This window comes from Drosophila novamexicana, unplaced genomic scaffold (genome assembly GCF_003285875.2).
Source record: "Drosophila novamexicana strain 15010-1031.04,08,12 unplaced genomic scaffold, DnovRS2.1 tig00001762-arrow-arrow-pilon, whole genome shotgun sequence".
NCBI classification, from domain to species: domain Eukaryota; kingdom Metazoa; phylum Arthropoda; class Insecta; order Diptera; family Drosophilidae; genus Drosophila; species Drosophila novamexicana.
Window position 1 is genome coordinate 59,521 of NW_020824888.1, and position 21,180 is coordinate 80,700.

The 21,180-nt window shown below is 36.9% G+C and overlaps 3 protein-coding genes across 7 annotated transcripts in view; 1 reads left to right on the forward strand and 2 right to left on the reverse strand.

The window, feature by feature from the left end:
- Nucleotides 1-1,827: 1,827 nt before the first annotated feature.
- On the reverse strand, nt 1,828-2,737 carry LOC115768395. The gene is made up of 2 exons (XM_030712969.1): nt 2,614-2,737; nt 1,828-2,550 (listed from the first exon to the last, which is right to left on the reverse strand). Exons 1-2 carry the CDS (start codon nt 2,627-2,629, stop codon nt 1,922-1,924), a joined length of 645 nt encoding a protein of 214 aa, XP_030568829.1. The 5' UTR covers nt 2,630-2,737; the 3' UTR covers nt 1,828-1,921.
- Nucleotides 2,738-3,252: 515 nt separating this feature from the next.
- LOC115768366 (galactosylgalactosylxylosylprotein 3-beta-glucuronosyltransferase I) lies at nt 3,253-4,718 on the forward strand. Its single transcript, XM_030712938.1, has 3 exons — nt 3,253-3,372; nt 3,480-3,753; nt 3,813-4,718. The coding sequence occupies exons 2-3, from the start codon at nt 3,539-3,541 to the stop codon at nt 4,519-4,521; spliced, it is 924 nt and encodes a 307-aa protein (XP_030568798.1). The 5' UTR covers nt 3,253-3,372; nt 3,480-3,538; the 3' UTR covers nt 4,522-4,718.
- A 2,273-nt stretch (nt 4,719-6,991) lies between these two features.
- The window catches only part of LOC115768401 (fasciclin-2), a 96,398-nt gene continuing 82,209 nt past the window's right edge, over nt 6,992-21,180 (reverse strand). For 2 of the 5 annotated variants that reach the window (XM_030712975.1, XM_030712974.1), the window contains 6 exons: nt 20,025-20,149; nt 18,458-19,948; nt 18,190-18,373; nt 10,809-11,010; nt 9,075-9,161; nt 6,992-8,702 (listed from right to left, as the gene is read on the reverse strand). In XM_030712975.1, the coding sequence (XP_030568835.1) occupies nt 8,579-8,702; nt 9,075-9,161; nt 10,809-11,010; nt 18,190-18,373; nt 18,458-19,948; nt 20,025-20,149 (2,213 nt within the window). In that variant the 3' untranslated portion in view covers nt 6,992-8,578. Of the gene's footprint in view, nt 8,703-9,074; nt 9,162-10,808; nt 11,011-14,873; nt 15,109-18,189; nt 18,374-18,457; nt 19,949-20,024; nt 20,150-21,180 lie in introns of those variants that run through there. The other 3 variants (XM_030712977.1, XM_030712976.1, XM_030712978.1) reach the window with 2 other exon arrangements.

Below are 21,180 nucleotides of genomic sequence, written 5' to 3' on the forward strand. Positions count from 1 at the left end.
AAGAAAACATAACCTCAAAAAGAGGAAACATAACCTCGAAAAAAAAAAAACAAACAACTGCATAGGCACATAGCGCTGTCTCTTTCATTTGCATGCCAGCAGCTCGCAGCTAACCTCAAAATAAGCGTCAAGTAACCGAAAGAAAGACAGAAAGCAGTTGCAAAAAAATTGATGAAAAAAAAACTAACATAATGTAGCTATGTGCTAAACTATATAAATTAAATGTTTCTTATGTGCGTGTATTTATGTAATATATATATAATATATATATATATATATAGATAAAAATATACTTATATTAACTAATCAAGATGTGGTAGTTTTGTGCGTATGTATAGTCCCACAATATTATTACACACATCTAAACAAATTACTATAGTCTGTCTGTGCGCGTGGAAGAGTGTGCGTGTGTGTGTGCGTGTGACCATGTTGCGATATCCCGTTCGAAAAAAAAAGAAGAAAAGTACGAGATCGAGCAGCTTGTGCACGCACAAAAGCTAAGCGCTGCGTCACTCCATATACAGGGCTGTATTTCCTGTTATTACCAAATAGTTCATGATTATATTCAATTAATATATATTTATGTGGCTCGAGCTTGGAGTTTGGCAGCTGTTCGCTAACAGACCAAAGTAGCATTATATATATATATATATATATATATATATATCCCTTGCATATATATCAGCTGTAATGTCGTACATTTATTCAATTTGAATTTAATTCTTTATCTATTTTCGATTTGTTTTTGTTATAAACATAAGTTCTATATATCCGTCTGGTGTGCACTTGTTGGTTGAGAGAGGGAGAGAGAGAGAGAAACAAAAATATGATCATAAACTAACTAAAAACTAAGTTAATTGCTAGCTAAACACAGAGGAAAAAAATACAGTTAAAACCCTAAAGGAATATAAACCAATGTAATAATTTAAATAATATAACCAAGTTGGAGTGAATGTTAATGTTTATAAGTGTGTGAATGCGTGTGCGTGTGTGTGCGTGAAACAAACTCTAAATTTATATGAATGTATACTTCTAATATGTACTCTACTATTTACTTTTAAATGCTGCTACTATTATTATAATTACAATTACAATTACCAACTAAATGATAACGATAACAATGCATACAAAAAAAAAAAAAAAACGAGCAGAGAATATAGAAAAAATCAAGGATAAAACCTAAAACCACAAATACATAGTAGATGCCTAACATCTCTCCCAACTCTCTGCCCAAATCCCCCCCTCCAACGTATACATATATATTTAATTAACTTATACAATACATACCAATATTTGTACATGGAACCCAAAACTAAAATTTAAAAAAAAAACAGGATAAAGAAAAGATGCGTCGGGCATTTAGAATTTAAAATACGTTCGGGTTGCAACAGTTTTTCAGTCTTTTAACTCGCAGCAGTTCTCAACTGACAGTCCCCGAACAAAAAAAAAATAAAATAAAAATATATATATATTTAAATAAATATATTAAAAGTGAAACTAAAAAAGAAAAACAAGACGAATTGGTAGTACATTAAACGTAAAAAAAAGAGAAAAACTCAAAAAAAAAAAAAAATTGAAGTAAATTAATAAATAAACTAAATGGCAAATGTGTTTAAAATAATATTAACTGAAATAAGTGTATTTCAAATGAATCGAATAAAACAAATGAAGAAAATCGTGTGCAGCATTATTCGACTATAGTTAACCCTTGACTGCATTCAATTTGGATTTCGAGCTAATGCCCAAAAGAGTTTTGCAAAAATTGTTATATTTTTCGAAGATATTTTTTTTCAGATTTTTTTTTTTGGTTTTTAATTTTTGTTGAAATTTTTTTTTTTTTTTTCTTTTTAAGCTTAATTTTGCAATGTTTCTTTGACATATATTGTAGGTGGAGGATGGAGGGGTTAGGGGGCTTGGATTTCTAAAAATTGGTAAATTTGGGCTTGTGCTTGACGACGACAGTGCGATTGCGCGTATAATGTGGGCCATAGCCGCGCCCGAAACCGGGCAGAAGCTTAACTGGATTCGGATCACGATGGAAATTGATCATCACCTTGGCCACAATTGATATGACGCGATCCTGTTCGCCGTTCTGGTACAATGCATCCAGATAATCAAAGTATGATTCATAGCGAGCGAATTCACGCTCCCTGGGTGACAACAGCAGAATTTTGGTATCTCGTTGAAAATCGGTGATAATTTTCAATTCCTGTTCCATGAAACAACAGAACGCCAAAGATTCGGACTGCATGCAGCGAAAGAACTTATTCAATAGATCGTAATTGAATGGCTTTGTCGGTTTGCGTGGCGATTTAAATTTTGGCCTCTTCAGCTTGGAAACGAAACGCTTCGATAGCGATGGCAGGCGCTCCAGTTCGCGCATCTGGGACATCTCGTGCAGATGACGATAATCGTCGATCAGTGAATCGCGCTCGACGCCCACAGCGGCCAGCTCGTCGTCGGTGAGCATGTCCAGATTGTATAGGTTGGACAATTCGCCATCCGTTAAACTGCAGCAGCCGGTAAATTTAAGTTTTTGTTTTTCAACATCTGTGCGAAAATTGTGATTGTTTGATTGGGGGATTTTTGTTTAATTGTGTGGCCAATATTTACCATTCGTATCGCTCATGTTTGACTATTTTAGTGTATCCTATTGTCTACGGGTAGAAAATATAAATATGTTTGGTTTTAGAATAATGAGTGTGTTGTCGCTATGAATTTTTGTTGTGAATGCCGGACTAAGGTTTTTTCATTTTACAGGTCTCCTTCGATTTGAATTCAAAAACAAAGCTTTCAACTCATATTTTAGTTTAGGCTCTTTAGCTGTTGGGCTTGAACGGCTTCAAAGTTATGCCAAGCCTTTGATTTGAAAATCGATTTGAATTAACCGCCTCTCGCAGGCATCGTTCCGGCTGCCACCCAAGGTATCGATATATCGATGATAGGCACAAGCAAGCGGCTAAAGCAGATGGCGCAGATGCAACAACAAATGATTAAAGCCGACACAAGCGTGCCTTGAGTATAGTTATGAATGTCATATTGAACATAATAACTAAATACATTATTTTCATACTAAAATGCTGTCACTTGCTGACTATATTCAGTACATAATAAACTGCATTTGAATTTTGCGCGCGCCCAAGCGATACTTACTTGCTTACGATATAAACATCGCTCCGCTGGAAAGCATCGCGATATTTTACACGACTTATCGTTATGCTTGGTGTATCGATAATTATATATGTATGTGTATTTTTACCAAGAGCACAATTTTTGTTAAAATGTATAAGTTTTTGTTATTTTGTTTGAACTAATTTAATATTACCAATGAATTAAGCTGTGTTTATGTTGTGCGTGTATTGGAGTTCTTAGGTACTATAACCATGAGCAACAGCAGCAGCAATAGCGGCTGAACATATTTATGTTTGTTTTCTTTTATTTCTATTATTTTGTTGTTGTTGTTGTTTGTTTTGACGCAGTGATTGCGCGTTGGGGTTAAGGTTATTTATGAAAATTAGATGCGATCACGATTGCCAACATGTCCGAGGTACGCATCCGACCCCGTCAAGTGCTCGTGCTCATCATAGTGTTTATCTTTGTGCTGCTCATGGTGCATCGTAACGGTAAACGCACCTGCCAGGGCCCCGAATACCTGCAGGCCATGTACACAAAATCTCTGACGGACACGTTGCCCAAAATCTATGCCATAACGCCGACGTATGCGCGGCCCGCACAAAAAGCCGAACTGACCAGGTGAGTGGCAAACATTTTGTGAGCGGAAGGCAAATAAATAATAATCCATTCAATTGTAGGCTCTCGCATTTGTTTATGCTGGTGCCAAATCTGCACTGGATCATTGTTGAGGATGCCAATAGCACAACGGCTCTGGTGCGGAATGTGCTGTTGCGCGCCGGTCTGACGAATCGGTTTACCCAGCTGAATATCAAGACGCCGCCCGAATTTAAGCTGCAGGGCAAGGATCCCAATTGGATAAAGCCACGTGGCGTGGAGCAGCGCAATCTGGCATTAAACTGGCTGCGCAGCCACGCCGATGTGGATCGTCATGCGATTGTCTTCTTTATGGACGATGACAACTCCTATGCGCTGGAGCTGTTTGTTGAAATGTCGAAAATCAAGCCGGGACGTGTGGGCATTTGGCCCGTCGGCCTGGTCGGCGGTCTGATGGTGGAACGGCCGCTGCTCAATGAGGACAACAAAGTGATTGGCTTCAACGCTGCTTGGCGGCCGGAGCGTCCATTTCCCATTGATATGGCAGCGTTTGCCATCAGCATGGATCTGTTCTTCAAGTATCCACAGGCCGCCTTCTCCTATGAGGTGCAGCGCGGCTATCAGGAAAGCGAAATCCTTCGCTATCTGACCACAAGTGATCAGCTGCAGCCGCTGGCCAACAATTGTCGCGATGTTCTCGTCTGGCATACGCGCACCGAGAAAACCAAACTCAACGCCGAGGAGATGCTCCAACGCCAGGGCAAACGCTCCGACGAGGGCATTGAGGTTTAGGCACCGGATCCATCCAAGAATTTATGTATGTTTTCTATTTTTTGCCTCAACTCAGTCTATTGTGTATTATATTTGTATTCTTGTTGGCCAGTGTCCAATTAAAAATGATGTCAAGTAACATATCATAAGAAACTAAATGTGTTCATAGCTGGTCTATTGTTTCCACCGAACACATTTCCAAATATATTTTATTCGAGTTACTTTTAAAAACTGCCAATTACTATTTTAAGTTAATTCTGTTTCACACACGTAATATGCAACATAGATATGTAAGAACAGGCATATATTTTCTAGATCAGCATTAACAGTCGATCCGAGTCGATCTAGCCATGTCCGCCCGTCTGAAAGTCTGTCCGTCTGCGTCGATCTAAGAACCTCCTAATGCCCGCGCAGTACAAATTTGTGTCCGATAGTTGATAACTCGACCCGGCGTCCAAGCAATCAATGTCTTTTGTGCAAATCTCTTAGGTTTTGAGAGCTAATCTAGTATCTAGAGATCAAGTATTTTTTCATTTGATGTGTGCTGCTATTTAAATAATTACACCCCTGCAGAGGATATTATAATTTTGTCATGAAATATGTGACGCATAGGAAGGAGACATCTCCGATCCCATAAAGTATATAACTTCTTGATCAGTATCAACAGCCGAGTCTGTCTGTGTCTATGCGAACCAGTCTCTCAGTTGTAAGGCTATCGTCGTGAGACTTTGCAGCAGTGCCTCTTTCTATATCATATTGCTGCCATAGGAGAGATCGGTCGAAAATTAAGTTGTGTGAACAACTTTTTGCTAATCAAGATATCTTAACCATACTTGGCATTAACTACTTTGCCTGTGCTTCTGAGATACGATCAAAGCACTATGAGCATTGTGAAACGGTTGGCTCTGCAAGGGTATTAAGTCTTCGGCGTGCCGAAGACAGCCTTTCTTGCTCGTTGTTTAATAACTTAACCTACATAGACAAAGGTAAGGTAGCTGACAACATTCTTCTGGGTTCTGGGTTCGGTCGAAGATGAAGTTTTTGTATTGAACTTTTTATCAAGACCTCAATACCTTATTTTTCGATCTATAGCAGGAATCGGTCGAAAATGAGTTTATGTATGGCAAAATATATAGATAGTTCCAAGATATTTTTATCGAACTTAGCTTTAACAAACTATTCTGACATATCCACAATATCATAAGCCAGGTATTAAATCTCCGACGTGACGAAGATATCCTGACTGACTTTATACATTCAAAATTTCTAAACTCAGCTCCAATTGATTTTTGTCAAAACTATCACGAGATCCAGTTTCAATTCTAAAGCTCTAAAATGGACATATTTTCTGTTGTTATACCGTTTTCAGATCACAGAGTCGCATTAGAAAATCCTCAAATTTGATCCTAACTATTTCTGTGCATTATATTTCTTGATGTTAAGATCTGACTTTATGTGAAAATTTGGAATTTTCAGAAAATCAAAAATCGAGATTCACTCAGGTGTAAATACCCTAGAATAACTGCAACTACCCTATAATAATACTGCTCAAAGGGTATTTTTATATCTGTTCAACGATCGCAAAACCTTTACGAAAACCAGCTGAAGCCAAACCCAAAAACGAACCGGTTTGCAAATGTGTTTCTTTTCATAAAAAAAAAAAAATAAATAAAATTTTCTTTGATAAATACGACTTTATTCTCCAACGATTCAGTTTCGTGGTTAATTCTTCTTCTTTTTGTTTTTTGTTGTTCTTTCAGTTATTCTTATTGAATTCGAGTTTTGTGTCTTGTAAAAAGCCACACATTTGAAGTTTTTGTGCCAATTGTTTTTCATGTTGAATTTCATTTCATTTTCTGGCCATATTTTATATGCTGCGCTCCCGAAAGCAGTTCCAAATTTGTTCGATCATATACATATAATTACAATTTTGTTGTTGTGTAGCTTTTTGATTGTTGATAGTTTTCGATTTCTTCTTTTGAATTCATTAAATTTCTTATATAAACACACAAAAAATGTTTTGTTTGGTTACGTTTTTTTTGTTTTTTGCATTCAATTTCTTACATCTTTTTAGATTTTGTTTTCTTTTTGTTTTGTTTGTATAATATTTGTATATATTATTTAGATTCATATTTATATAGTAGGTAAAAAAGCTCTGAGAAGGCGCTTGGCTTAACTGGCAACAGAAGCTACAAAAGCTTTTGGCAAACATCTACAAAACAGGACGAACCGAGGATCCAAATTAAAAACAAAAGAACAAAGTAAACGAAAAATGCTTTTCCCTTTTTTTTTTTTTAATATATATTTATGTAGTTCTTGGTGTATACATATAATTTTTTTTTTCAAGCTTTTCATGTTTTGTTTTTTATTCGTGTAAAAAAAAAAATACTTACACATTTAATTTCAATACATGTACATATATATTCATTATTTAAATATTTATTATTTAAATCCTTACTTACAAATTGTTGTATTTCTTTTCTTTTTTTTTTTTTTACATACACATATAAAATCTAAATAAAAAGGGTGGAGGAAATAACTTGAAAATTGTAATTAATTAAGACTGAGTACATAATTTCATAATTTGCATTTGTTGCTGGCTTTTCATTTTTAAATGTTCTTTACAGAATGTCATGAAAATAGAACTTAAGAGAATTAGAGAGTAATTAAAACAAAATTAATACGAATTGTTTGGCATTGTCGTAGTTGATTTCAGCTTATTGAAACTTGCATTTAACACACACACATAATTAAACATTTACGCTTTGAATTATGCATTCTATTTAGTACACATTCATTGAAATATCTTAATTATGTTTATATTGAACAGCAAATTCTCTTTTCTTTCTAATATTTCATCATTTTTCCATATTCTCATCTTTGTTTTGGCAGTTTTCAAAAGCAAATCGGTTGCAGTTGTTGTCGCAACTGTACTTGCCAAGCAGTGCAACTTTTGTCGCAACTGTACTTGCCAAGCAGTTGATCGTTTGTTTGAAGCTACATGGCAGAGCAACGGTGCTTGCAAAACGCTAAGCAGTTGCATTCTCTGTCGTAACTGTACTTCTTGTTAGCCTTTTCATATCATCGCATTTAAATTGAGCATTTTGTTTATAACTAACATACATTTTATATTTGTATATATCTATGTGATTCGTACGGTTCATTAAGTATATCAATTTACCAATAGGAAACCAAAATTTGAATGTGAATGAATTCTTAACTAAAATTGGGTTCAGTAATTGTTTGTCATGTTCGTGTTTTTAGAAACAAATGCCCGCAAAGTCTTTTGTTTAAGTGGTTTAAGTACTACGAAATTAATGGGTGAACGTGGTTATCGAAAAGAACTTTGTGAAAATCCTTGAACTTAATTGTAAAACTTATTTATGGCATGTTTAAGTTAGTTAAACTAATATTTTGTGTATGATTCTAAACCCATTCTCTTGCTCCTTGCCCCATCTCATTTAAATGCTAAATAAATGTAATAATTAATTCATTTTTGTTCATCATTTTTTTAAGGCATTAATTTAAGTTTTAATTTTGTTTTGATCTTAAGCTAAATTGTTAAATATTTTGTTGAGAATCCAGTCAGCCATATATAGTCAATAATATAGTCTGAAGAATCAATACAAAAAAAAAGCAAGGCAGCAAAAACAAAGTGAAGCAACATGGACATATGAGTGTATTTTGTGTGTGTGTGTGTTGTAGTGAGCTTAAAATATTATTTATGTATGCTTTAGATATCGTATATATAGTAAGACATTTAGTTAAGATTGTATAGAACTTAAATTTGAACTGAACACCAACTCATATGCCAATGAAAAACAGTATTCTTAACGCTGTTCCCACAGCTTTGGCTTTGGTTTTGCTGCTGTAATTCGCAACTTGTTCGTGTCGTTTATTCGGCATTTGTGGGTGGACAGGTAATTGGGTTAGTCATGTTTGTGGTTTGGTGCTGCGGCTCCTTCTATACTATTTGCGAAAGTGTGAGGGTTTGGGGGTTGGGCGACTTTTCAATACTTTTCTCTGTTGCAAGTTTTGTGCACGTCGTTTTTGTTGCAGCTCGTTTTGGTCGCGTCGCTTACACCGCCGAATTTTTGCCAATGATTTCGCCGCTGCGCGAATGCACAAAGCGCCCGTCGAATTCGATGGTTGAGTTTTGTTTCAAGCTGCCGGTGGGTGTGCGCAGTGGCTCCTTTTCGTCCCTGTGAAGTGGAGAGCTTGGTATTAGTGAAGAGAACTTGATATCAAATCTAGAGTACGAAAGAGCGCAAGAGCCGAAGAGGCTAGATCAGTCAGCTAATAGAAGCAAAGCCAACGAAAGCTTAGTGCTACAGGACACACAACCATGCCTAGTTTGCTACTTACCACGGACATAAGCTAAATGCTACAAGGCTTAAGAGCTAGGACCAAAGCTACATGCGGTGCCTGCTGATCAGATGTGCTATGAATACAGTGTTGGAAAACGAAAAAAGAGCGCGCAAAAAGATACTACGGAAGCGAGAAATAGCAGAGAGAAGTGCTGCAAGGCTACGCAAAAACAAAAATGATGCAAACAATACGATCAATGTACGTACAATGGAGATGTCACTGGTGAGCCGCCGAGCTTAACTGGCGGCGGCAGTGGTAACGGTGATGGTGGTGGCTCCTTAACCAGCTGTCCACTGCAATAAGTTAGCGGGAAACGCCAACCATAAAGACTGCTTGGTTAGATGATGGTAATTTGGATGGTATTTTTTTTTTTGTTTTTTGTTTTCGATTCATATTTTATCGATTTAATTTTTTTAGATTTTGTTGGATTTTTGATAGATTTGGTTGGTTGGTTTTGTGTTGAATGATTTTGATTGATTCGTACAGTACGTATATGTGAGTTTGATGTGGTAACAAGTTTGGAAAATCAAGAGAGAGAGTATAGATAGTATGGAGAGTCGATAAATGTGATAATGTTGTGAATGCTTTTATTTTGTTTTTTTTTTTTTTTTAAATATGAATGTGTGTTTGTTGTCTGTGACTCGTATTAATGATTGATGTGCTGATGAACATAACAAAGGGAAGTCAAACAATGTACGATAAACATAATATATTTGAATACAAAAAAATATATCTAGCTGCAGCCAGTACCAGTAAGTACTTTAGAGCAAAAGAGGTACTATACTAAATAGTATTAAATGGTAGACAAGGCACTTGATAGATGTTCGAATGAAAGGGTGGCTTTTGTTTTAGACCGAGCAAAATCTAGATCTTGATAGCTGGCTGCATACTATTTAACTATATTTGAGCTATAAACACATTCCACTGGTCTTTATTCGTGTCTCTCAGCGAATGTTCATTCAAAATGTGTGTGCGTATTATTATATTTTACTGGAAACGATTAGGTCTAACTCTCTAAGTCTCTGCCGGAGTGACAGCATTTATGAATAGAAAGGCAGATTCATTTGGGGTTCAATTTTATTGTCATTTGGCACATTCTTTCAATGATGACATCAACTAGCTATTCACTGGTCATCATTCTTGTCATTTATAGTTAAGCTCACGAAAACGGACGAGAAGCGCATTCCGAATACAAGCATCGCTTTTTTGATTTTAACACACGCTTTGAATGATTACAACATTCGGCCAGTGGAATTCGTTATGGTACACAAAAATAATGAAAAGTACACACACACACACAAACACACAACGGTAAAGTGTAAAGTAAAAGTGTTGACTAACGAAGTGAGGAACGAACAGATGATTTGATACAGAACAATACTGTAGCTAAAATTGAAAATAAGCTTTTGTGTTTTCTTGTATTGTATGGTCTAATAGAAAAAAGAATACGGTATATCGTCTGTTTTATGTGGCGTGTAAACATATTTAATATTGCACTAGAAATGAGAATTAATAATCGAAATACTTGTAACTAAAAATGGGGCGGGGTGAAGGAGAATTTTGTTTGGTGAGAAGCTGTTGCTTTCTTTTTCGTTTTTTTTTTGGTTCTTGGCTCAAACGAATATCAGTGAATTTCGATTGAACAATAACGATTTCGGACGCGCATAGACCCAATTGTATTCGAAATCCGGGCGTTGAGAATTTTGGCTTTGGTCGAATTTGTTTTGAGCGGTGCAAATCGAAAAGAGGTAGAAAAATACACAAACAAACGAACAAAGATTTAATGCAAATTATTGGAATTGGGGGTATTTTTAGTATTTTTTTTTGCTTTTTTTTTTTTTTTATATTTTGTAAATTCGTATCATTTTTAGTGCAATATTATGTGATTTGAAAGACCCAACCGAGCCCCGCTAGTTTATAGGGTATCTATAGATGCTTACCTGCCCAGCTTGGCCTCGTCATCGATCTCCGAAGGCGAACGCTTGGCCTTGCGGCACATGGCTGCCATGACGCCCATGTGCACGGTCACACAACACAGAAGATCCACAATGAAGAGTAGAAGAAGCACGCCGCCAACGGCAATGCCCACAATTGCCGCCGAGGAGAGAACCTGACGTTCCGCCACTTGGATGACATCGATGCCTGTGTGGAAGAGAAATTGGTTGTTTTTTTTTTTTTGTGGGGGGAGGGAAAAGGAGCGTGTGAGGGGATGGTAGAGTGCTTGATTAGTAAATTGTCATTCAAGTCTTGCATATAGAGCTAATAAATAGTGGTATATATTTAATACTAAATTAAATACTATAGCATAGTTCAGCTATTGGCTGCATTAACTTTTCAACTCGAGTTACAAACTTGCTTCTCATCTTGCTCAGCAATAAACACTTTCTTCTAAATGTGTGGAATTTGTTTTCTTTTCTTTTTTAGTATGATTTCATATTGAGTTCGAGTTTTGTACAAACATATTTTACATTTTTGTGTGTGTATTTGAAAAAAAAAAAAAAACAAAAATCAAATTAAAATTGGGCATGTTAAGTAAAAAAAAGCTAAAAACAAAAAACAGCTAAATATTAAATACATTTTATAAAGAGAAATTAAAAGTTAATAGTACACCAATTCGATATGAAATAAAAAAAGTAGTTTCGATAAATTATCGATCAGCAAGTGAAACAAATAAAAGAAGGTATAAATAAAACATGCAGCCTTCAATGGGGCAGGGAGAGACGTATGTATATAGAGAGCAGGTTAGACAAAGTCAGAGTAAGAGAGAGAGAGAGAGAGAGAGAGAGAGAGAGAGAGAGAGAAAGAGAGAGAGAGAGAGCGGCAGAGAGAGAGTGAGTGAGAAAGCGCACGATGAGGCAGGAAAACATAAGAGCTTTGCTTTAAATGCAAGGACAAAGAAGAAACGCCAATAAGCCAAAAAATATACAAGCAATAGCATTGTTTATATCAACTTAGGATTCAAAGCTTTTCTTTGTACAAGGAATGCGTATGTATGTGTGTGAGTGTGTGAAGCAGTTTTGTGTGTACATAACGATAACGATAACGATAACATTTAAAGAATTGTAAATTTTTTAATACAAATTTGCAAGTGCGCTCTGTTTACCAATTTGCAAAAAACATTAACAAAATTGATTTTTTTTTGTGTTTACAAAAATTGCTAAAAATATCTAATTACTTGATTTTGAGTGCTGCACGTTTTAAATATATATATAAATTTATATGTCGTTCGGGAGCTACAACTAAACTTAATAAAATTGATAAGAAAATGTTGTATTTAGTTAGTAACATTTTGTTGTTTGTGGATTAGAGTGGGATTCGCTTCCCGTTATGCTGTTTTGTATTGTTTTTATGTTAGTCGCTTGTTAAATTATAATCGAATGCGTTTTGTGTTATAATCGGTTAATTTTGTGAATTATTGAATATATAAATGCATGTGTATTAAACTATTATTAATTATTTAAACGAGCTAATTTGTTGCATAACCATATTACCTGTCGGTATATCACACCTGGCAGCTGTGCAGCGGTAATCGTTTTAAACGTTATTATCAGCAAACGTTATTAATAACAATTTTCATGGATCGATTAATTTATCGATCGCTACAAGCGCACTGCAGCCCTGTGCGCTTTGAACACCTTTTATAACATATACACACACACATACACGCATACGCATACGCATACACACATAGAAGAGGCTCTTGTTTGTTAAAGTTGTCTTTATTATCCAAAATGAACTGCTTACTTTTTAGTTTTTGTTTTTCGTTTTGCTTTAAAGACTGCTTACAACATTTATGACACATATGCATTTTTACTTTTTCTACTGCTTGGTGTGTAGGTGTGTTTGGGTGTGTGTGGTCGTGTGTGACTGAGAGCACCTTAGATATATCCTTTAATCTCTCTTTCAAACATTGGTCACCTGTTCTTATGCTTCATGGTTAAGTGTTCACTGTTCGTCATATATTTGATAGTTACCCAGGCCTAAGCCTGGTACATTTAGACTGGCAACAAGAATTTGAGAAATTCTGTCCACTTTTACAGAATGTTTACACTTATAGAAAAAAAAAAACAGTGCCATAATACATAGTTAGCTGCAGCTAATCTAGTATGCATGTGAGTTATGAGCCGTGTGGCATTCAACTTATGTACAGTTCTGCGTTAGTTAGATTCTAGTTTAAACTGATTTATCCACTGCTTGTCCTACAGCTAACGCCTCTCCCGGCGAACCTCAAGCTATTTGGCCAGTCATTTATGTGTATTTATTTTCGTATCATTTTAGGTTAATATTTATTTATGCCTTTCAAAGCTAGGTAAAAAAAAAAGACAACACGATACGATACGATCTGCTCAGCAACGTCAGGCGGGCTGAATTATTCACTAACTATGGTAAGTATATAACTTTTGTATATTGTAAAGTTACAATTTGGAATTATGTTTCACGATATATATGTATATGTATATATATATATATATTTTGCTAGAAAAAGTTGTTGTTTTTGACTAAAAATTGTATACAAGGAATATTTTATCTAAATTAAACTGCTTTGTCTTTGCTTTTGAAGTATTTTTTTTTTTTATGTTCTTAGTTCGATTTTTATCATTTCTAAGCACACGTAATAGATGCACATATATATGTAACTAGTTATATACATACATATGCATATAAATATGGTTTATATACCTTAATTCAATGAGCACAAACATTTACAAAATTTCAATACTTTAAGCTTAATACACCATGTGAAAAAAATTCGTAGTTGGAAACATGCGTTTGGGGTTGTAAAGGGTTCCGTGGGCTACGCTTGGTTATCTTTGAGTCTAAATCAGCCCTTAATATGGATTCAAACTTGGTATTCACTAAGTTTATGTCTTTATGTTTTTTATTTTCATTTTTTTTTGGGTTTTTTGTTTTTTGTTTTTATATTACTTGTAGTTACTTATTGTCCCCTTAACGTATACGTTCAATAAAAAAAAAAAAACAAACAGCTCTTAAGTCACATACTAGAAAAACCCAAAACTTGAAACGGACAACTTGGGATTGACTGGCTTTATAACGGTGGTTTTTTTTTTTCTAGCAAAACGAAGGAAGCATAGGATACTTATCGTTGGCTATATAAAAGAACTGCCAGTTGTATAGTTGTATCTAACAGAAACGTTTTTATAAAACTTCAGAGGCTTATTTGCAATTTCAGTTTCGAATCTATTCGACAGTTTTGTCCAGATCACAGCTAAGATTGCGATGAAAAAGAAACTGTTATTCTCGCTGGAAAAAAGCTATGATCTAGCTATAAATGAAGAATTGAATCGAAAGTGAATGCACTGGGCTGCCCCTTATATGTTTTGCCACATCTACTAACGATCTAGTTTGGGCTTTGTTATATAATTACTTATAATACTCTCTAATAAAATGTTTTTTCGCGTATGAATATAAACATTAATTGCTTTGGCTTGGCAGTGCTTTATCTACATGACGCATTGCTATCAAATTTTGCATACTAAACAACGGAAAACTGAGCAGCTTTTATAAGGTAGTTACGTGGGTAAGGCAAATGGAACAGAACTGACCTTTAGTACATACATATGTGACGAATGAAATGGTGCATACATATGTCTGCCATACGCACTAAAACTCTAAATAAATCTTCGTATGGCTTAACAAGTTGGTGATACTTATGTTTAAAAACGCGTTTCTCTGTGCCTAAGTACTTGTATATATGGTATATGCTTAAACGTTCGTATTTTTTTTTTTTTTTTTTTGGCATTTAGCAGTTTGTATTTTGTACATTGAATGGAATCATATAGTGTTTTTGATAGCGCTGATATTTTGTAAACACCCTAGTGATAAGTAATTATCATATGTGGTATTCATGTTGGTACGAAATACATTCACGTTTATAGCTCAACATGCTATATATGTATATGTTTTGTCTGTGTATTTCATATTTGGTTTTTTCTTTTTGGTATTTTCCTTATTATATACAAATTGTCGACAGATTAATGAAAAAAAAATAAAAATAACATAAAATAAAACAAAACGAAACAAAAATTTTGCAGCGGCAGGCTTGAAGCATCATCCTCCGGTTGTTCCGTGCACTGCTTGGTGTACTGCTTGTTACAAGCGCTTAAGCAGTGCGTGTCGACATCAAAAGCATCAGCAACAGCAGCGGCATCGCGAGCAGTTGTGCATTGTTGGCAAGCAGTCGTTTCGTGGCGCTGCTTGATGAATACGGATACGGTTTGTCTGTTTTTTTTTTCGACGGATGTGGGGAGGGAGGAACAGTTTGACGTAGAGGTTCGGAACAGGTTCAGTTTGTGCGGCAGCAGTTTACAGTGTTTTGTTTTTATTGTTGTTGGATTTAATTTTGTTTTTAAATGGTTTGGTATCATAGCATTCGATTTGGGGATTGTTTTTGTTGTTTTTTTTTTTTTTTTTTTTTTTTGTGTTTCACACAGCGTAAAAGAGAGAAAAAACAAAGAAAAGTAGTAGAAGAAAAAAGGAAGAAAAGGAAACACACAAAAGAATATTTTTTGTTGGTTTTCTTTCTTACTTGATTGTTTTGCAATTTAAATAGATCAAGAGACGACGACATTGACATTTTGCTAAGACTCAAACATAATGTGGGTGTGTCTTATATATATATAAATATATACATGTGTGTGTGTGTGTATTGTGGGCGTGAGTATTCAATTTGAGGTTAGTTGGTAAGAGTATTTCTTTGCTGGGTACACACAATGCAGATTGCACTGCTTGCTTTCAGTACGAGAGCTACTCTCAAAGTGTTACAGTTTTTAGACCTACTGTGTTAGAGTGTTAATTTTAGCTATTAGTAGATTATGCTATGCTGTTATTATATATAGATGCAGCCACTTAATATTTGGTATGACATAGTTAGTATAAGTTAAATAAATTAGGCATAAATACATAAAATATAGGACATGAATATGTTATGAGAAGGCATAGGGAATATGTATGAGAGAGCTGTACAGCAAGTTGAATAATATAATAGACACACACGCACACATACACAAATATATACTGCAAAATAACGATGGTTCGCAAAACTATCGATAGTTCTAGCATGAATGTGAAGTGAATTAATGAGTTGATACGAGTCTAATGTTGATCAATTAAGAGTGTTCTTATTTGACTCTGTTTCAGATCAATCTTAATTACTTTAACTAAAATAAACATGTTTACGTAGACGATAGTTTTATCGATAGTTTTGCAGCTCAGTCAGCTACACAAGAACATAAGAGTGCACAATATGTATGAAAAAAGAGATCAAGCAGCTAATTAAAATGAGTGTGATCTATGATGAAAGAGACACACACACAGTTACAGAAAGAGAGCGAGAAAGAGAGATAGAGAGAGTGAGAGAAAGACACAAGTAGCGAGACGTAGAGCCAACAAACATAACACAATGTTGCTTATGAGTATTCAAAAATGAAACAGTTGCCATTGCAAATTATGATTGTTTTTTTTTTTTTTTGTTTTTCAATATTTATTCATTAATGTTTTTTGTTTTCAATTTAATAATGTTGTTGCTTAATACAAAATTTAACTAAAGAAATAGTCGCAGTACATACAAAGGGAAAAAATGTAGAATATATAAGTAAAAATTATGAAGCAAACTAATGGGCAATACGAAGTTTTACGAACTATATTCAAATATGTATTACAATTAACAAAAGTATATTAATTTCATTTTAGAAGTTGTATTTCTTCTTCTTTTTTTTTTAATATATATTAAAAATTAGCTGTTACAAATATGCATTTAAAATTCAAAATATGATGAATGCACACACACAAAAATATAAAAAAATAATTTGACTAATTTTAATAATTTTTATTTCATTTTTAAATTAATAATTAAGTAAATGCTTATGAATTGTAGTTTAAAAAAAACTCAGACGATACACATACTAAAAAAAAAAAAAACACGGTAAACAAAAGAGAGCACGCAGTACACGGAAGAGTGTGGGAGAGTATGAGCGGGAGAGCGGGAGAGAGCACAGCTCACCAGACGATTGCATATTGAATTCTTTGATGTTGTGTATGTGGTGAGTGTGTGTGTGTGTGTGTGCGTGTGCGTGTGTGTTTGTGAACAAATTTGAACTTATATAATGCTTATCCAATGCATTTGCGTATTCCTTGACTTAGCTCAGTTTGGAGTACTTAAAATAAGTGTTGCAAAACGCTAGCTGATCGGACAAAATTGCCAGCAAAAGCGACTTGTTTTTGCTTTTATTTGGAATGTAAATCGCTTTTGAAAATGATTGTGTGTACAATTTTGGGTAGGGGTTACTAAGGGGTTGGGGTACGGTACAAAGTTAGCATTAGGTGTTAGCTAGACGTAAACGCACAAAAGCATGCAACAAAAATTGTGTTTGACACAGCACAAAAAAGTTCACGACATTTGCAACAAAGAAACAAAGTAATAAACATCTTCATACGGCGAATTCGCAAATCAAGAAATTGCACTGTAAAAAACAACTGGGATCGAGTTTAACAATTACAAAGTATTTATAGCACACACACATACACACCAAAGAAAAAAAAAAAACAGGAAGAAAACGAGTAGAGATTACTGAGTAGACTGGGAGAAAATTAATGAACACACTGAGATAAAAACAGAAGTGACATTGGAAACGCAAAAAATAAACACTACAAAAATGTATGCAAAAGTAATTGTACTCGCTATTTGTAAAACGCATGTTGTATAAATATATATGATATTAGATACGTTAAATAGAGCGATCAAAAATAGTTATACATATATATTTGTATATATATATATATATACCGATTTATATATATTTAAATATGTCTATATGTATATTGATAGATAGTATGCAAGTATTTCAAGAAGTTGTGTAAGTATTTTTGCTGATCTTGTTGTTTTGCTCAAAGATCGATAACGCGATCGATAACGTGTGATCGTATTCGATTCGATTCGATTCGTTTCCAAGTTTATGTTCGATTTTCTTCTGTTTTGTTTTCTTTTTGCTTCTTGTCGACAGATATTCAATTACATAGATTATGCAAATGGTTCATGATCATCAAGTAAAACGAAACAAATCGATATCGATCGATTTGTTTTGCCTTACACTAACATTGAGGTTAGGACACTAAATAAGGTAATGCTGATTGTTGTGGCCAGCGCAATGATTGTTGTTGTTGCTGTTGTTGTTGATGTTGTTGTTCTTGTTGCTGTTCTTGTTGTTGTGATTGTGAGTTGTTTGTGTAGCGAACTGACGCCGGAATTGAAGCCGGCCGAATAGAGCAATGTGCCAAGATTGTTATTAGCTGAATCGGACTCACCTCTGGTCGTTTTCATAATGATAGATGCCGGCGATGAATAGCCGATGGCATTGTGTGCCTTCAGCTCGATGCGATAATACGTATTGCCGCTCAGATCGGACATCTGATACGATGTGGTCTCCACAACCTCGACCGTATTGCAGCGATTCTCCAGCTCGTGCCAGGTGCCGGCCATCTTAACGCCCTGAAGGGATCAAGTACAAATTAGTTACCAAATTAGTTGCCGACTCAATTATTTGTATTAAATTTTATTTGAAAGTGCACTTACCGGACAGTACTTGATCTGGTAGCGATCGATGGGCTCACCATTGTCAGCGGGCACGCCCCAGCGAAGCTCAAAGTGATCCGAATAGGGTGACACGACGACCGGTTCCTCCTTATCGTTCTGTACGGGGCTGTGCAATGGCTTGGGCTCCTCGGGCGCGGAACGACGCGGCGTCGATTGCTGTTGATTCACACCCCAATTGCCAAGACCGACCTGGTTGCGTGCCGCAAAACGGAAACTGTACATGGTCTGTGGACGCAGTCCCTCAACAATGTACGGCGAGTCGGGTGACCAGCTGCGATTGAGAGCCGTCGACCAGTCCGGATTGAGTGCCTCCTTGTATTGTACACTGAACGCCAGTATGGGCAGGCCGAGTTCTGTGGCCGGGCCGCGTATATCGAAGGTGATGGTGGTCGCCGTCAGCTGGCGGGGCACAGCTGCCGATACAAAGTCCGGTACGCGCGCCTCCTTCAGCTGCATATCGTGCTCGGCAGAGCCATGGATATTGGTGGCAATGCACTTGTAGGCGGAATAATATTGCCGGGTCACTGGATGCACAATGAGATCGCTGCGTGGTCCGGTGCCTTCGATCTTGAGATTCGTGTCATACAGATCCTTAATGTTGCGTCCGTTCCAGCGCCATTCGATGGTCGCATTCGGTATGCCCATAGCCAAGCAGCTAAGATTTGCCATGCGCTGTTCCCAGCTGAATACCGGCGGCAATTCCTTCATGTGCGAAAAATCTGGCGGGAATTCAACGGCAATGTGTCCGGTCTTGTAGGCGGTGTCACCCTTGTTGCTGGCAATGCACTGATACAAGCCGTCGTCTGTGCGCTGGGAGCGTGCAATTCGCAGGGTGCCGGTGCTCTCGCCACGTTCCTCATCAAAATATTGCTCGAGGGTGATGCGTTCATCGTCTATTTGGACGCCAGCCGTGTACTGCTGTTCGGTGCCCCAACGACGGAAGGTGATGGCCGGTGCGGGACGTCCCTTGGAGCGGCAGGTGATGGCAATTTCCTTGCCACTGACACCCGTCACATTGTACAGCTCATAGACAGAGGGGCGGACGAGCACATTTAGCTTGGTCTTCTGATCCACAACGCCGGCCGCGTTCTTGGCAATGCACGTATAGGTATCGTAATCCTCCTGGGTAACCGAGCTAATGGTCAACAGACCCGTTTGGGCATCAACCTTGAAGCGGTCCGCATTGGCCACATTCAGCTGCACAGAGTCCTTGATCCAGCTTATCTCCGGCACCGGTTTACCAGTTGCCGTGCAATTGGCGGCAAACGGTTTGCCCTCAACAGCCTCCAGTGTGGCGGGCAGATGTGTTATTACCGGACCGATATAGACTTCCACTCGAATGGTGCGCTCCAGCAGTTCGCCCGTCTCAATGACTGCCGCACGACAGGTGTAGATGCCGTCATCTGTTTCGGCCACGTCGCGTATGAGCAGGCCATGTGTCTGCACCACGTGCTTCGAATCTGTGCGTATCTGTGGCGGTAAGAGAAGTGTCAGTGTGTGTGAGTGAGTGGGGCGGGGTCAGGTTGTCTGGTGTTGCATAACTTACCGGATCGCCATTGCGCAGCCAGTCAATGGTTGGATTGGGATCGGCTTTCACCTCGCACTTGACCACGTAATCATCGCCCAGTATAGGAAATTGATTCTCTGGCGCATTTGTCCAGGTAATAGCCACTGGAAAGGAGAACCGAGAAAAGGGGTAAGTGAAATGAGTATAGTAGTTGCAGCTCTAGTTTTTCCAGTTAAATGTCAAACAAATTTCTAGACAAGTTGTTGACATTAGTAGCTAACGTGGCGTATACGTAATATAATTTTAAACAAACTCTCACGTTCACAAGAAAGCTAAACAAATATCGAGCACAAAATCCCTGATATGTGCACGTATTTGTTTGCTAGAATCCAAGCAGCCAAGTAACGAGTCATTCAGCTAACCCAAAACATGAACCAAGACCAACAACTTGCCACAATCCACGCAATGCGCTCCAAGGGTCACTAACGAGCCGGACGACGTCGTCGTGCTCGTCTTTTCGAGGCATGCCAATAAATCTCTGTTGCAGCAGCAGCAGCAGTAGAAATTGAAAAAATTGCAAACTGAAATTCCTAAATCAAATACTTGCGCACAATCCAAACACAAACAGGCAACGACCAAATGGACACAGCGGAGTGCTGGGCCGGGTGAAGCAGCTTGGACAGCCAGTCAGCCAGCAAATCGAAGCTGAGGGTTCAAAGTTAAGGCGCAAACTACAATATTTTACACAACCAACTGTTTAAATATATCCACAGAGAGCTGTGCAGAAATTCCCTTCCAACGCTGGTTACCCACGTTGGGCGCCAAACATTCGCATCGGGGTCGCTCAGGTGCAGCTGCTATTGCCACAGTTCAATGACTTCCTGCGATTCATTTGGCTTAATGATAGCTTGTAAATTGTTATTGAATTGCGTTTTTACTGCAATTAAGTTGATGCGATTACCAAGAGTGCATAAATACTAATTAAGAGTTTTGGAAATATGAACTAAGCTGCGTCAAGTCCGAGGCGATTTCAATGAGGAGTTTTGGCTCTTGGGATTTACTTTGCAATTCAATTTTGCTTACCACTGTTTCAGGGTTCGAACGTACTTAAAGTTCTTTTGAAATATATTAATATGAAAAGGTTCAGCTTTCTAGCTGTTCTCATTTTACAGAAACGCAACCGATTTACTTTATA

Excerpts from the sequence above, each read along its gene's own strand:
- LOC115768366 (XM_030712938.1), top strand. The coding sequence starts at position 3,539 with ATGTCCGAGGTACGCATCCGACCCCGTCAAGTGCTCGTGCTCATCATA. Across the intron at positions 3,754-3,812 it reads CAAAAAGCCGAACTGACCAG|GCTCTCGCATTTGTTTATGC; the intron begins GTGAGTGGCAAA and ends ATTCAATTGTAG.